Below are 14,311 nucleotides of genomic sequence, written 5' to 3' on the forward strand. Positions count from 1 at the left end.
TTTAAAGGTTTTTGAGCAAAAGCTGACATCTCAGAGACAGCCTAACACCAGCCAATAATGAACACCAGGATCTCTATCAGCTGTCAAGTATTGAGGAAGGGTCTTGGCTCCAAATAACAAGGACTGAAGTGAAAGTTTGTGACAATTTGTCTGTGGGAGCAGCAGGTAATTCAATTGGGCAGACAGGAGTGTTCAGTCTGAATCCACTACAGCAAATAATAACCACAACTCATCTCATTCACAAAAAAAGGAACACCAGGGTAGAATAAGGGCTAGACATGCAATTACCACTGTTTATGCAACAAAAGTAGAGTTTTATATTCTGTTTTTTTAACTTTTTCTAACTTTTCAGTTACCTAAAGACACATGAAATTAGCCATCAATACACATTATCATTTTCTACAGTATATATCCATCTGAATTTAAATTCATGAAACCTTTGTGCTGTTACAATTGGGGATGCACCTTCAAAAGCTCAATTGAATATTTACACAAATACAAAAAATGCCTCCACAAACACTCTGATCAGCCTGTGATATCAAGTGAAGGTTACACCACCAGCACTCAGAAATGCTTCTGCTGCACATCAGAAACCAGTAGATGTTTTATTGCTTGGAATTCTGCAATTGGGAAAATATGATTGGAATTCATCCCAGATGGAGATGAGGAGGGCAGGACAGGGACCAGAGGCCCTGAAGGAACAGAGGGGTTGGGTGGATCACAGCAAAGTGACAAAAAGTGACAGCAAATTTGCAACATCTCAGCAACAACAAGGGGAGGGCAGAGAGCAGGTAGGACAAAGTTCCATTCAAAACCCAGCTCTCAGACACATTTTGCTGAACTGTAATTCCTCCTCCCTTTTCAATTAGCTCATCTTTGAGGATGACCCATATGCTCTACGTGAACACAATGCTTTTGTCTCTGCTTATGAACAGACCAACAAACAAATTGCTGCCTAGACAAAATATCCCAGAAACAAAATACATCTCCCAAGGCCCAGGTTCAAGCACAAATGTTATCTTACACACTAAACTTTGACACTGCTTGCTCTCAGTACTCCAGTTGGATCGTTTCAAATCTACCAGCAAAGCCATTTGCCCTTTTACTTTGAAGAAATTCCATTTTCTACTAATCCCTAAAGACACCAAAGTCTTACATATTCTTGGATACTAAACCATTTGTGCCCCTGCCAAAGAGAGTTGACCCTAAAAAACTATTTACAAGTGGGGACATTTCAGCTCATTTACACCCTCAGGATAAATCTAGTTTACTCCTTCTACTCAAAATAACTCAGACAGACACACACACAAAATGCCAGGACCTCACCTTCAGTATTTCAGGTTCTTTGATGTCCAGAGCTCCTGTATTCCATCGCTTTTTCATGCTTTTATGCAATTTGAGATACTCATGAGTACGTGGAATAAGAAGCCAAATCACACAGACAGCTACCATAAATCCAAGGGCCATTCCAAGTAAAAGTCCACTTAAATAGCCAGGGAGAGGGATAATAAGGTAAGCATAGACTAACAGTATTAATAAGTATAAAGTTTTCACTGGTATTTCAGACTGTTGCACATCCAGATTATTTTCATCTTCACTACTGAGCACAGTAACAGTTTCCTCAGTCATCTCAGGCTCCACCACATTTTCAGCAGGTTTATCAGTTTTGCTTTCTTCTTCTAGCAAGAAAAAGTCTTCAGAATACAGTTCACAAAACTCCTCATCCTCCCTGCTCACTAGTGCAGACAACAAACATTTTTCAAGTACAAGTGAAGGTTTTGACCCCACATCCTTTGTGCTTGCAGACTGAGAGCTTTTGGTCTCCATCTCTTTTGCATGTTCTTCTGCCCATCTTGAATGATCACTCTTATTCAAGTTAAAGTCACCCCCAGAGAAATCCCCTTCAGAATCACACTCCTCTTCCTTAATGCTGTAGTTGTTATTGCTTTCCAAATGGCCATTCAAACTGGAAAGGTTTGAGAGTTCTGAAGCACTTGAAGATAAGGCTTTGGGCCTGTGGCTACTGCTTTCATCACCCATTATTTTGCTGAGCAGCTGCAGAGGCTCATAGATCACCTCAGAAAGGCGTCGTTTCGTATCTTCAATTTTAGCCTCCATTTCAGGTACTTTAAAAAAGGAACGAGTGTCGGAGGGGGATGTTAATGGAGAGGAGGGGGCAGTTTTAGAATCACCACCTGTAGCTCGAGGTTGAGTGAACTGTTTGAACAGATGCAAGTTCAGTTTTGAGTCAGGTGGCCTGTAAGACACAGCTTCAGCCTCCTGCTTAGAAGTGTCTGTAGACAGAGATTTCACCAAGGTTTTCATTAAGTGTCTGTGTCGCATCGGTGGGGTGGGTTCTTTTGGTTCCACTTCTGTTGAAAAGGACTTGACCAACCCCTTAAAAGGCTTTGAACTAGAAACTGTGGATGAGCCACTAGAGCAGGCAACTGACCTGGAAGGGGATGAGGATGGGGAAGACAGACTGGATTTCTGTTCCACAGGCGGTGCTGGTGCACCTGATGAGCCAGACGTGTGACATGAGTGTGACGATGGAGACAGGGCCGGTGGCACTGCACTGAGGATTTGGGATGGGGAAGAGGAGTCCAAGAGCTTCACAGTTTCTGCAGCTGGCAGAAGTGCAGGCGATGAGGACAGCGGAGATGCAGAGTTGGCCATGTTAAGCGAGGTAGCTGGACCAAAGAGGTCATGGCCGCTATGCTCAAAGCAGAGGTCTTCCTTGGCTTCAAGTGCTGTTACAATGCTTTGGTCGTCTAGTTCCTCATCAAGAAACTCTTTAAACTCCTCTTCCTCCTCTTCTTCCTCCTTCCCAAATGCAGAGAAATGAATTGTGATGGTTTCTCGGGAGACAGATCGTTGGACCTGCACTTTTGGTGTTGACTGCTTTGAGGACATTTCACCAGTTTTGTCTGCATGGCTACTGTTCCGACTTGTCATTGCAGGTTCCACAGATGTGTCAGAGTCTGGCAAGAAAACATAACACCACATTAAATGCATTTTCCCCTGCTTCAAACACCCTCATTTTCAAGCATTAAGTCAAACAATTTTACATAGGAAAAAATCCCAAATCAACTTACACCAAAAAATAAAACAAGAAGCAGGAGATGCCTATGCTGAAAATTATAGATCTAGGTTGCTGTGTGCTACATAAGATATTTCCACATACCACAAAATGGCAATATTAAAACATACCAGGCTGTTAAAATTATCCTCAAGTGTCCTGAAATTACAGTTCATCTCTGAAGCATCACCTTTCTATTTTCCCTGCCAGATGTACCTCTGAGTTCCAGAGCCCCATCCCACCTCAACACACTGAAATATTTCACTCCTAACTCTGTCAGTCCCTTCTACACGCAATACTTAATTCTTTATACCTAATAAATAAGGAAAATTTGAAACTCAAAGCAAGGTCATAAATATGTAAAGGTCATAGTGTGGGGAGCATGTTATTTAAGCATTGTATTGACCCGTGAAAGTGAATTTAGCATATATTTACATGGAGAGGAAATAGCAAGCATTTAACCAAAGCACTGGCGACCATACACAGAGATGGACCAGGAATTACAGGATTAGCTCTGCTCTCCAGCTGGGAGGCAGCACTTTATCTCCACTGCCAAGACAGCGAGTTTACCACTTCAGTAACTGAATTATTTTTCAGAAGCTGTTAAAATGCTGTAATCAAACTGTCAAGCTGAATTAATGCGAGGCCTTTGCTGACGTTTAAAGAGCAGTTCAGAAGAATGATTATGTGGTGGTGAAGAAATTGCACTTCACAAACAGTTGTGATATCAGATTGTATTATCCAGCAAGCCGGTGCCACCTGCTCGGCACCACCATCCTGCTCAAGGTTGTAGCCCTTTCTACTTCCTAGCAGAGCTGCTCATGTAAACATTTTTTAACCTGTCACTAAACTAAGCTGGGTTAAACATTTTAAACCAGCAGATCTTTGCTACGCAGCTTATTCAGAGCAAGTATCTGTCCACAACTTCCTACACACTACAGTTGTCCATTTTATGGCTCCTAAATTGCTGATAATTCCTTGCTTCTTCCAGCATTTGTGAACTTCCCAGCAGGCTGTACAAAAGGGGCTGGATGTTAACCTGCTTCGTGCAAAGCCCTCAGAAATTCCTTTTCAGGGTTTGGCTGTTTGTTGTTTTAAGTCTCATTTCTGCTGCATATGACCAGGAGCCAGTTTGGGTCCAAACAACCAAAAGAAACATTCAGACCCTGGCCAAGCTTTCACTTGACATCTCACCCTTGCTCTGATGACTGCTTAGGAGACAAAGATTCTTTCTAAAGATCACTTCTGACTTCAGCTTTTACCATGGAACAGTTTTCTTCTGTCCTCCCAAAAGCCATCTGAGCCATCCAAGCAGCAGCATTAACAGAGAGCTCCTTTCAGTGATGGAGCTGTGCCTCCAGCCCACCTGGGGCTCAGCAGGTTGCTCCCTTTCTTACTGCATCTGTAGAACAAGTAGCTATTTACCCAAATATTAAGAACTCTCAGTTACCTGAGGTTTACATCTACACTTATCAGTCACCTGAATGTATAACTTGGTGAGTGCTAAGGTTGGTAAGAAATTTGGTGTCTCGTTTCCCTGTTGGATGAGCACACCTGGGAACCAGCAGCAAGCAGAATCCATGCTTCTGCCTGCTGTCCACCACAGACATGGCTCTGTTTCACACAGGTCAGACTGCAAAGTACCACATTTTTTGGACAAACACACCCAAATTTATTTTGGAGAGGGGAAAAAAATACTACTGGACAAGACACCTATCCAACCTCATTTCCAAAGTGCTGGGCCATCAGCTATCACACATGTTGAATATTGTGGCCCAGTTGTGAAACTGCAAAATGAACACATCAAAATTTGAAAGTACAAAAACCCTACACATTTTCCAGGTCACTGAGCCATCACAACACTATACACTAAGGAAGGAAAAAACAAACTAACATCAAAACCCCACAAATATAATGACAAAATCCCCCTTGCACACAATGCTATTGGCATCAGTTTGACTCTTTCTCTTCTGCTGTTCAGCTTTAATCATTTATCAATAATTTAGGAAAGCAGGAGAAAAAGGATTAGCAATTCCTCCCATCCCCCAATAGCATTTTCACTGTGGCATTTTGTATCAGCTAGAACTTCATGGGTTTGGAAAGCTCTTTAGCACACTGTGTTTACACTGAACATTAATTAGCTGGTGTTTAAACACCAGTTGCCATGCTGTGCTAATGCAGTGCTAATGACCTGAAACAGATGAACTCCACTTGCACACACCAAATGTACTGAAAAGAGATTTTACTGCTTACTGAACAAGCAAGATTTTCCTAACATCATGATTAACTTAACAGAGAAAGGAAGGAAATTCTTGATTAACCAGTATTTGCCTACCTCAAGCACGTTACAGTACCACAAATTATGTCATATAAAAGAGCATGTTTTCAATCCATTCCTGAACACAATCTCTGTTTTACTCTGGAGGATTTGGGCTTTTGTTTTGTTTTTTCTCCCCAAAGGAGATGCTGAGAAGTTTTTCCTTGACAGCTCTTTCTGTAGTTGTTAGGTTTTGATAAAGTTATTTCATCAAGCTCTTGAACTATACATTTTTAACTCTTATATCATTTTAACAGATTCACTTCTTACTCATTTCTGGCTACATTTTCCTCACTCATTTCCTTCCCCTACTCCTCAGCTCCTCTCCCAGCTGTCTGAAGACCTGATGTTCCAGCCTCACTATCTGAAATGGCACAATTCCAAACTGATTGTTTGCAGATTTTATTGGTACTTGCACAAACACAGGTTTTCACTGGTCCTTCTTCTGAAGGCCACACTGTTCCTCATTCTCTGGCTGCCTCTTCAAGGTTTTTCTGTTGATTCTCAAGATGCAAGGTACCAGTTTTATTTATGTGGCAGGCAGATCTGAGTAACAGTCTTACATCCTCAGGCTTCAAATGATCCAAAACATGAACTTTTACCCGGAAGGGAAGAAGGCTGCTCAGAAAATAATTCCTTTCCCCAGAGGTTTGAATTTTGAATGCTGTTGCAGGGTGGAATGAGATAGCTGCCAACCAACTGCTGCCATTTCCACTTGTGACCTCAAGGCACTGCAAGCCCATCTCCCACAGAAGAGCAGCTGATAATCCTCACCTACAGGCATTGCTTCTAAAGCTCCACAACAGGAGGCACTGAGCCAGGCAGACAGGGAGTGCAGCTCCTGGGACAGACACCAGGACAGCATTGCTCCCCAGCCCTTTGCTGTGAGCAGGGAGGCAGCAGGGCTGCAGCTGAGCACGGCTCTGTCCCCAGCACGCTGTGAGGCACCTGGTGACAAACAGGGACACCCAGGGAGAGCCCAGCTGTGGGTTAGGCCATGACACTCTTGTGTCACTGCAGCAGCTGTGCTGCTTCCCAGGAATGACTAACTGGGAGTGCACAGGAAGAGCCGAGCACCCAGCAATGTGTCCTTCTGCCCACAAACACCCCCCTGTTCCCTTCTCCTGCAGGACAAACACACCCCACCCTTCAGCTGTGCCCAAAAAGCACCTGCTCAGCCCTGAGAAAACATCCAGAGCCTCAGACACTTATCCCACCAGCTTTATACAGCAAAACAATTCTTTTCATATTAACAATGTAGAAAGTGATTGAAACAACCTGTTTCAACCTGCTCAGCCTAACCCACAGCTGGGCTCTCCCTGGGTGTCCCTGTTTGTCACCAGGTGCCTCACAGCGTGGTGGGGACAGAGCCGTGCTCAGCTCCGGCCCTGCTGCCTCCCTGCTCACAGCAAAGGGCTGGGGAGCAATGGTGTCACGGTGTCTGTCCCTCGCTGTTTGCTGCTGTTCCTAGCAGCAAACTAGGAACTAACTCAGAAGGTCAACGTTGCATATACCACACTTAGTCATAATCATTTAGTTGGAGAAACAGGCTGGATTGGGTAACTAAATTCACATGTTTTGCAGCAGCCAACTACTCCAATCACATTGCTTTACTTATTACAACATCTTCATGAGGGGGAAAGGGTACACAGTGCACTGTACTAGCAAAATGCTTTCAGAAAAATGTGCAACAAGGTTCAACACTTGCAGTTTTGTTGCTACTAAACACAGACCAAAAAACGTGTTTTCCACAAAACAGAAATTCCTTTCCTCCTAAGTAAAGGAAAAGCCTCACAGGTTACCAAAACAGCACTGCAACACTTTCCCCTGTATCTGTCAGCTGCACCAGAAGAACAAGTCCTAAATGCTGTTAAGGAAACAACGAATTTCATTACTGATAAAGCTACAATTCAACTTCACACAGATTGCCACAGCTGCTCACAGGGAATGTTTCTCACTGGTTATTCCTCTGCTTTCCCCAGTAACCCTTCTGGGCCATCACTCATCCAACTGCTCTGGCAGACTGGGAAAAACACCCAGTTGTTCTTTAGGATTCATGGGGCCTTTTTATCATTTTGGGTTACATGGTAGTAATTTTCAAGGGTCAGACTCAACACTTCATACTCTAAATCCACCCTTCATTTGGCAGGAAGAAGCAGCAGTATATTTGTTTTAGACAATCTCTGCAGCCTCCTTATTTTATTCTAACAGAAAAAGGACCCCACTAACACATTACAGCCATGTTCCAAACCAGGCCAGCAGCACATTAAATCTCTCTCAGACAGGGAACACCTACACAAGGCAATATGATCTGAAATTCATATTTGCTCCCAGAAATTCTAGATTCTGTTTGATTTACTAGAGATTCAAGCAGTATCTGCCTTCCAACATTGAGATATGTGGGAAAACTGCTGCAATTCTTTGTACTTAATTAAAATAAGTAACAGAGCTCGCAGCATCAGACACAATTCTCTGTTAAGAGCAAGAAGTCTTCATTTCAGGTCCTTCAAAACAAAGCACAATATTAGTGAAAAGTACTGCTTTGCCACAGAAGTAAAGCCAATTCCCATTTAGCCCAGAATGCCCTCCCTGAAGCAGAGAGCACAGCTGCTGGGACATTATCTGTCACATGGACTTCATCTCATTCAGCACATCTATATCATAAAAGACAAAAAATGAAGGGATACAAAATGCAAAATTCAACGTTCTTTCCTATCCCCATTCAAATTTCTAATTATGATCAATTAAATTCCCCTGGCATCTCCATGAGTTAATGTATTCCATAGTTAACATCTATTGTTCCTTTTACATCCACTAGTCATTACTTTTAAATGAACTACAGAGCCAGGGTTGGTAATTACTATCACACAATAGCCCTGTGAAACCTTCCTGTCAGGGATCCAGTTACCCAGCCTGGAGATCAGCCTTTAGAGCTCAGTTTCCATCAGGAACAAGAAGGAAAGAAGGAAGTTTCCTTCACTTTCCAAGTTCATGGATTTGAGATATACAGGTGGGGGAAAAAGGGAAAAAACAAAAGCAACAAAACCTGTTTTAAATCCAAGGGCAGAAATGAAAAATTGATATCAACATCAAGTACTATTAAAGGACTGTGTTTTAAATGTGTTGAGCAGAAGCCAATCCCAGATCATGGCCAAAACTGATGGAGGTACCACCATAGATCACAACATACAGACACAGCACACACCCTGACAGAGAAACCCAGGCCAGCACAACCATGCTGGGTGAGAGCTAAAACATCTCCAGCAGGAGCTCTCTGAGCATCATTTAAAAAAACCCAAACATTTTTGTGCAAATGCTTTTAAGTTCAGAAAAATTTAAATTAAATAATTTCCATTTAAGTATGCTTAGGTATACTTAAAAAGAGAATCCTAGGCAAAATTTTAAAGTCTTGTCAATGAGATTATACATTTAATGAAAATTATAAACCTATCAAAGAGATGAGTAAGAATCATTTTAAGTGCAGAACAGAAAAGTCAAGTAAAATTGCAATGGCAAATAAGGAGTCTTCAAAACTACTGGAATTTTGTTGCTGCTGCTGAGGTACCCAAGCTTGTCTTTATAACACTTCAAAAATAATCAAGCAAAAATTGTTTAATGTCAGCTGAGTGTATTCTATATTAACATTTTCCCCAAAGATCTAAGAAAGGTCAGCTACCACATTAGTTCCTCTGCCTTTACTGATAAAAGAATAATTATTATTATTTCCTATTCTCCTTCCAGTACACACCACTTACTAAAATCTTTAAAAGATGCACTACAGTCCCATTTTAACAAACACAAAAAGCTAAGCAGTTAAAGGTTCTCCAGAAACTCAGAAAAATCTAATTTCTTCTTATTTAATGATTTTCTGAAGGCTGAAATGAAGCAGCATTTTTAAGAAATCCAACACTTTCCCTAACAGAAGAAATAAAAGAACTTTTTAGGCAAAGCTCTGCTCTTTGGAACAGATTCAAACTGCATCACAGTATAATTATATTAAAGAACATTTACTCCCAGTTGGCACAATAAGAATGAATACAAATTCTAGTGCATACATAATACTTTCTCCATTCACATGTTCTCCTCCTATGAACTATATTCTTGTTTATCATTTGTAATTGCAAACAACAGGTAGCACTTTCTCCTTCCAAAACACTCCACCTTGAACAGTTCAAAGGGACCTTTCATTAGTGTACAGAACAAAATAAAATTGTAACAAACCAGCACCATATCCCCTCCCTCACCCTCCATCAGATTTTGGGGTTTTAGTCATTTCCTATAACATATATTGATGTCCTTAAAAATATGTTAAAATGTGTGGTTTTTCCAGGTAGCTGGTTGCTGGCATCAAAATTACCTAAAAAACTAATTTGGCCACAAGTGAGAAGAGAAATGCCCCAGAAAAAGACAAGTTTACAGACCTAGATCTGAAATTTCTGCAGCAAGGCATTCAGAAACAGACACTTTAAAACAAGGGCAAACTCAGAGCCAGCCTCAAGCCAGCTTTTCCCACTTTCCTCAAACTGCTGGGTTCTCAAAACCCAACAATGGTCTTACAGCTCTGAGCAATAAATATATAACTGCTGCATTTGCTGTCTTGTAAAAGGGAGGAGAGTCTACATCAGAATCTTCTGCATAAGTTCTGCATCTCAACAGAACGTGTTGGATTTCTGTAATAATAAAGCATCAAAAGTTTACATGTAAAAATGACACCCAGTGGAAAGGGTAAATGGTGAGGTTAAACTGTGCAGAATTGTAACTTGCTCTCTTATCTCAGTGAAAAAAAAAATCACCTCCTCATTAATCTGATAAAAGATTATCTAAAACCTCTGTGGATTTATCCACAGCTGAAAACTCTGCCCACATCTCTGATTAAATTAAAGGTCACTATGAAATCTTTGGGGGAAATTCTGACCGAGTGACTTAGAGAAAAGCATGCTTCCAAAATTAAGTAAAAGAAGGTGCCCTGAATCCTAAATTTATAAAAAGGGCTTATCAGAATTGTCTGGCAGGCTCTTTTTCTCCCAGTGCAAATGCACATCAATAGGCAGAACTGCCCACAGGTAGCAAGTGAGCAATCAAAGACTTCTTCTCACATTTACATTCATTTCCTTACCAAAAAAATGACAGTATTGGTCACAGTACCTGCCAAGGCAAAACAACCATCACACACCTTCACATGAAGGGGTTTTAAAAATAAACAGGTTTGTCCACATCAGGCTGAACCCACATACACAGAGGAGCAGCTCCAATTAGTAACTCAACCTCTAGGTCCCCGTGTAAAATGTAGTTATGAGAGATTAGTAAAAAAGAAATGGAATCTACAGATTTACCCATAGGTATCAAAAGACATCTTTTTTATCAGGGGATTTTTAATGATCAATCAAATTTCATATTTCTTATGTACAGCCTTCATTTTAATTTCATGTTCTGCAGAGGATTAGCATGCAAGGTGCCTCGTGGCTTTTTAAGCTGACAAGACAAAACACAACAGACAATCATGGTTTCCTCAGGTCTCAGAGATGTTTGCAAAATTACAGAAGGGGATATTCTCTGGTGTTATTAAATGGCACTCAAGCTTTTAATACTTAGAAATATTTAGTTTCAGACCTAGCACATCCCTAAGAAGCAAGGTAATAACTCTTCAAATAAAATAAACAATTAGCAAAACCAGGCAAAGATCTGCAGAGCAGGCAGCTGGCACAAACCGAAACAAGAACAACAAACCAAAGCAAGGCTATTTCCAGAAAGCTTAAATTGTCTGGGGAAGGGAGGAGGGCTACATTTAACACAAATAAAGTATTCACACCTAACTAGAAAGGCAGTTGTACTTAACACATGAACATTCATTATCTGAAGGCACCTGAAGATACAGAGCAAGCTGCAAATATTAACACAGGGAAATGCTGTTAGAGGCTCACTGATTACAGTTGTTCACCTCCTTGCATCTCATATGCCCAAGGAAAATGTCTTTGATAAATGCAGAAAATGCATTTATGACAGATCAGGATTTCTCAGAAGCTTCTGCAAGCATACTCCCCAGAAGGTCCAAAGGACAGGAAAGGTTTGGAAAAGGCCAATAAACAGGACTTCAAAACATGCAAGTCTTTTTAGAGCTGCCATTAAGTTTGAGTTAGGTGGGACAAAAGTAATTCAACCCAAAAGTCAAACTTCTCTGCAAAGTTTCTTTAAAATAATTGTTCTCAGCATCTAAGAGAGGCAGTCCTGCCAATCACTCCATGCCATCAAATGGTCTCTCCTGTCACTGGATTTCATGAAAAAATTAATGGAGAAAGGAATTACCAGCATTTCCTCCTACCTGGAAACTGCAAAAGAAACATAAATTAGCACCACAAGAACAGAAAAGCTCTTTGTGATCTAATTTTGGAAGAAAATGGACTAGAACTCCTGACTTCTCTGAAAGCCCTGTGTAGGTAATCATGTTGTTTTAGTTTCAGTATTATTAGAAGAGTTAGGAAAATGTTGCTCTAACTTACCTGAGTGAAGAGGAGTATTCACACAGATTATGGAATGAGTAAGATCATAAAGAGTTACTAACACCTTAAAGCAGCAACAGCAAAGACTGAGAACCACATTAATGCAGCTTTAGAATCACACATATTCTAGCAAGAACTGTGCAGAGATCATAAACCACTGATAACAGCTTCAGTGCACAAAATACTTCAACTTCTAATTCACAGAAAGATCCATAGAAGGGTAACAAAACAAACTCTAAAGAATCCTTGTCCTAAAAATAGCCAGAAAATAAAATGTCACATTTGGAATTGGCGAGTACCAGACATTTCTCTCTCTGCTTAAGGCAACACTCATTCAGATTTATGTTCAACTCAGATACCTAGAAACTAAAATGCCAAAGTTCAGCACCACTGTGGCTTTCCAGCTGGAGGACAGCGATAAGCACAGGACAACATCCAAGACACTGAAACGGAACCCAGACGGCCCCAAACGACCTGAATTTTCACCATGCTAAGGACAAAGCATTTTGCTTATTAAAAAAAGCCAAAAACCCAAGCAAACACACACCACAGAAACACTGCAGACCCTCAATGAGCACAGACATTAAGTGAGGCTCAATAAAAACATGAGGACTCAGAGCTCCCCAGCTTCCCAGCTGACTGTCAGGACATAAAGGCTCTGGGGAGATGTTCAAAAGCTTCCAGAGCCTCCTTGCAACTGTCACAAACATTGCAAACCTCTCAATGACTAATTCTGAATTAAAGAGTGGCTTAAGCATTTTATGATTAAAAACACTGGACTGTGAGACAGACACAAAAACACTCACTCAAGTGCACAGGGCTGAAGCAACTATACAATTCCTAGTTATTCCATTACAGTACATTCTACTATTTCACAAAATCCACAAAAGCATTGAGGCAAAAAACAGAACGTGGCAAAAGCATTCCCACGTGTGTTTTCATGTAAATACATTTTCTTAGATTTCCCACAGTATTTATAACTCTGAGCATTTCAAGGTGTAAATTTATTGACTGACAGACATTGGCAAGAATTTTCCCCGGACTTTGTAATTCAGAACATGAAAGAGGCCTTGCCACAAACAGCACTGAAATCAAAGGCAGCAGCTCCATCTGCATTCCCCTCTGTTTCCTGCATTACACACAGAGGAGGGCAGTACTCAATGAATCAGTGAAATACATTAAAGCTTTCTGGTGGTTTGGTTTTGGGTTGCTTTTTGGTTTTTTTCAGGAGCAATGGAGGTAACTCCTATTTCTAACAGCTGCAATACACTTTAATTGCAACATCTGACAGGTCAATTACAGATTGCCTGACCTTAACAGCTGCTTTACAGGCCTGACTCCCATTGAAACCAACTGAGTCAGAAAATGATGAGCACCTCCCACAACATTTTTTTTTATGCCTAATTGCTAAGAAACCATGGGAGATAGATGAAAAAAAAATACCCCAGCTTTGCTGGCATTCTGAATGTAAATGATCATTTCACAGGAATGTAAAGGCATGTATTGCTCCAAAGGAGAAAGGAAGTCAGCACACTGAGAGGGTAAAGTGAGGTCCTTGGGCATATGGGGATCCTTCCCACTCTGTTTTTCTCTCTCAAAATGTGGTACTGATAACAAGCCTGGAAGGATCATTCATCATGTGAATACTCAAAAAAGAAAAACCAAAAAAACCAAACAAAACTAATTTTTTAGTTAGATTGGGAAAAACAAACAGAGCTCTCGTCCCTTCTTTTTTCAGCAGCATGGATCTACCCCAACTTGGTCATTCCCTGTGTGAACCAGGCCACCAGCCTGAAATTAAAGAAAAATAAAATTTTCCTTAAAATGTTTAAGTTCATTAAAGGTTTTCTGAACTTTTCAGCACTCCTTGAGAAGTGTTCTCACCCATTAATCATTTTCCCTCAACATTTGCTCCTCTGTGGTATAATTCAGTCATAGCACACAGACACAAGTCCTTAACTTAGTGGAAGGCAGACCAGTGCCATGGGACTTCTGTAAATGAAATCACTCCTCCAAAACTCTATTTCAGAGAGGCACATACTAAATTTTGACCAGCTACATAGGGAGCTGTAAAACACACCCAGATCTCACTTCTGAGAACATTAATCAGCAGAGCTGTCTGCAGGAATTTCATGACAACTCCACAAGCTGAAAAGTAAAAAAGTCAGCAGGTGGGTGTCTTGTAGCAATACACACCAAAATTCACCAGTTACCTGCTGAATTCACAGTGCAATATGAACAGCTTAAAAAAATTTTAATGAATTTTTAAGAACTCTAGTTCTACTTTACATTCAAGGTGTATTAATGCAAACTCTCTGTTGTCATTCTCCTTTGGGGTTACTTTGTAAAAAAGAGCTAAAGTCTTCCCTTTCTTGCCCTATATTTTTATTCAAGAAACAGATCTATCAGTGTAGTTTG

At 40.8% G+C, this 14,311-nt stretch overlaps 1 protein-coding gene across 2 annotated transcripts in view; it reads right to left on the reverse strand.

Annotated features, from left to right (window-relative positions):
- The window catches only part of TEX2 (testis expressed 2), a 46,668-nt gene that overhangs the window by 25,554 nt on the left and 6,803 nt on the right, over window positions 1–14,311 (reverse strand). For both annotated transcript variants that reach the window (XM_064728448.1, XM_064728446.1), the window contains exon 2: window positions 1,327–2,981. In XM_064728448.1, the coding sequence (XP_064584518.1) occupies window positions 1,327–2,955 (1,629 nt within the window). In that variant the 5' untranslated portion in view covers window positions 2,956–2,981. The remainder of the gene's footprint in view (window positions 1–1,326; window positions 2,982–14,311) is intronic.

The sequence above is a fragment of the Zonotrichia leucophrys genome, chromosome 18 (assembly GCF_028769735.1).
Source record: "Zonotrichia leucophrys gambelii isolate GWCS_2022_RI chromosome 18, RI_Zleu_2.0, whole genome shotgun sequence".
Taxonomy (NCBI): Eukaryota; Metazoa; Chordata; class Aves; order Passeriformes; family Passerellidae; genus Zonotrichia; species Zonotrichia leucophrys.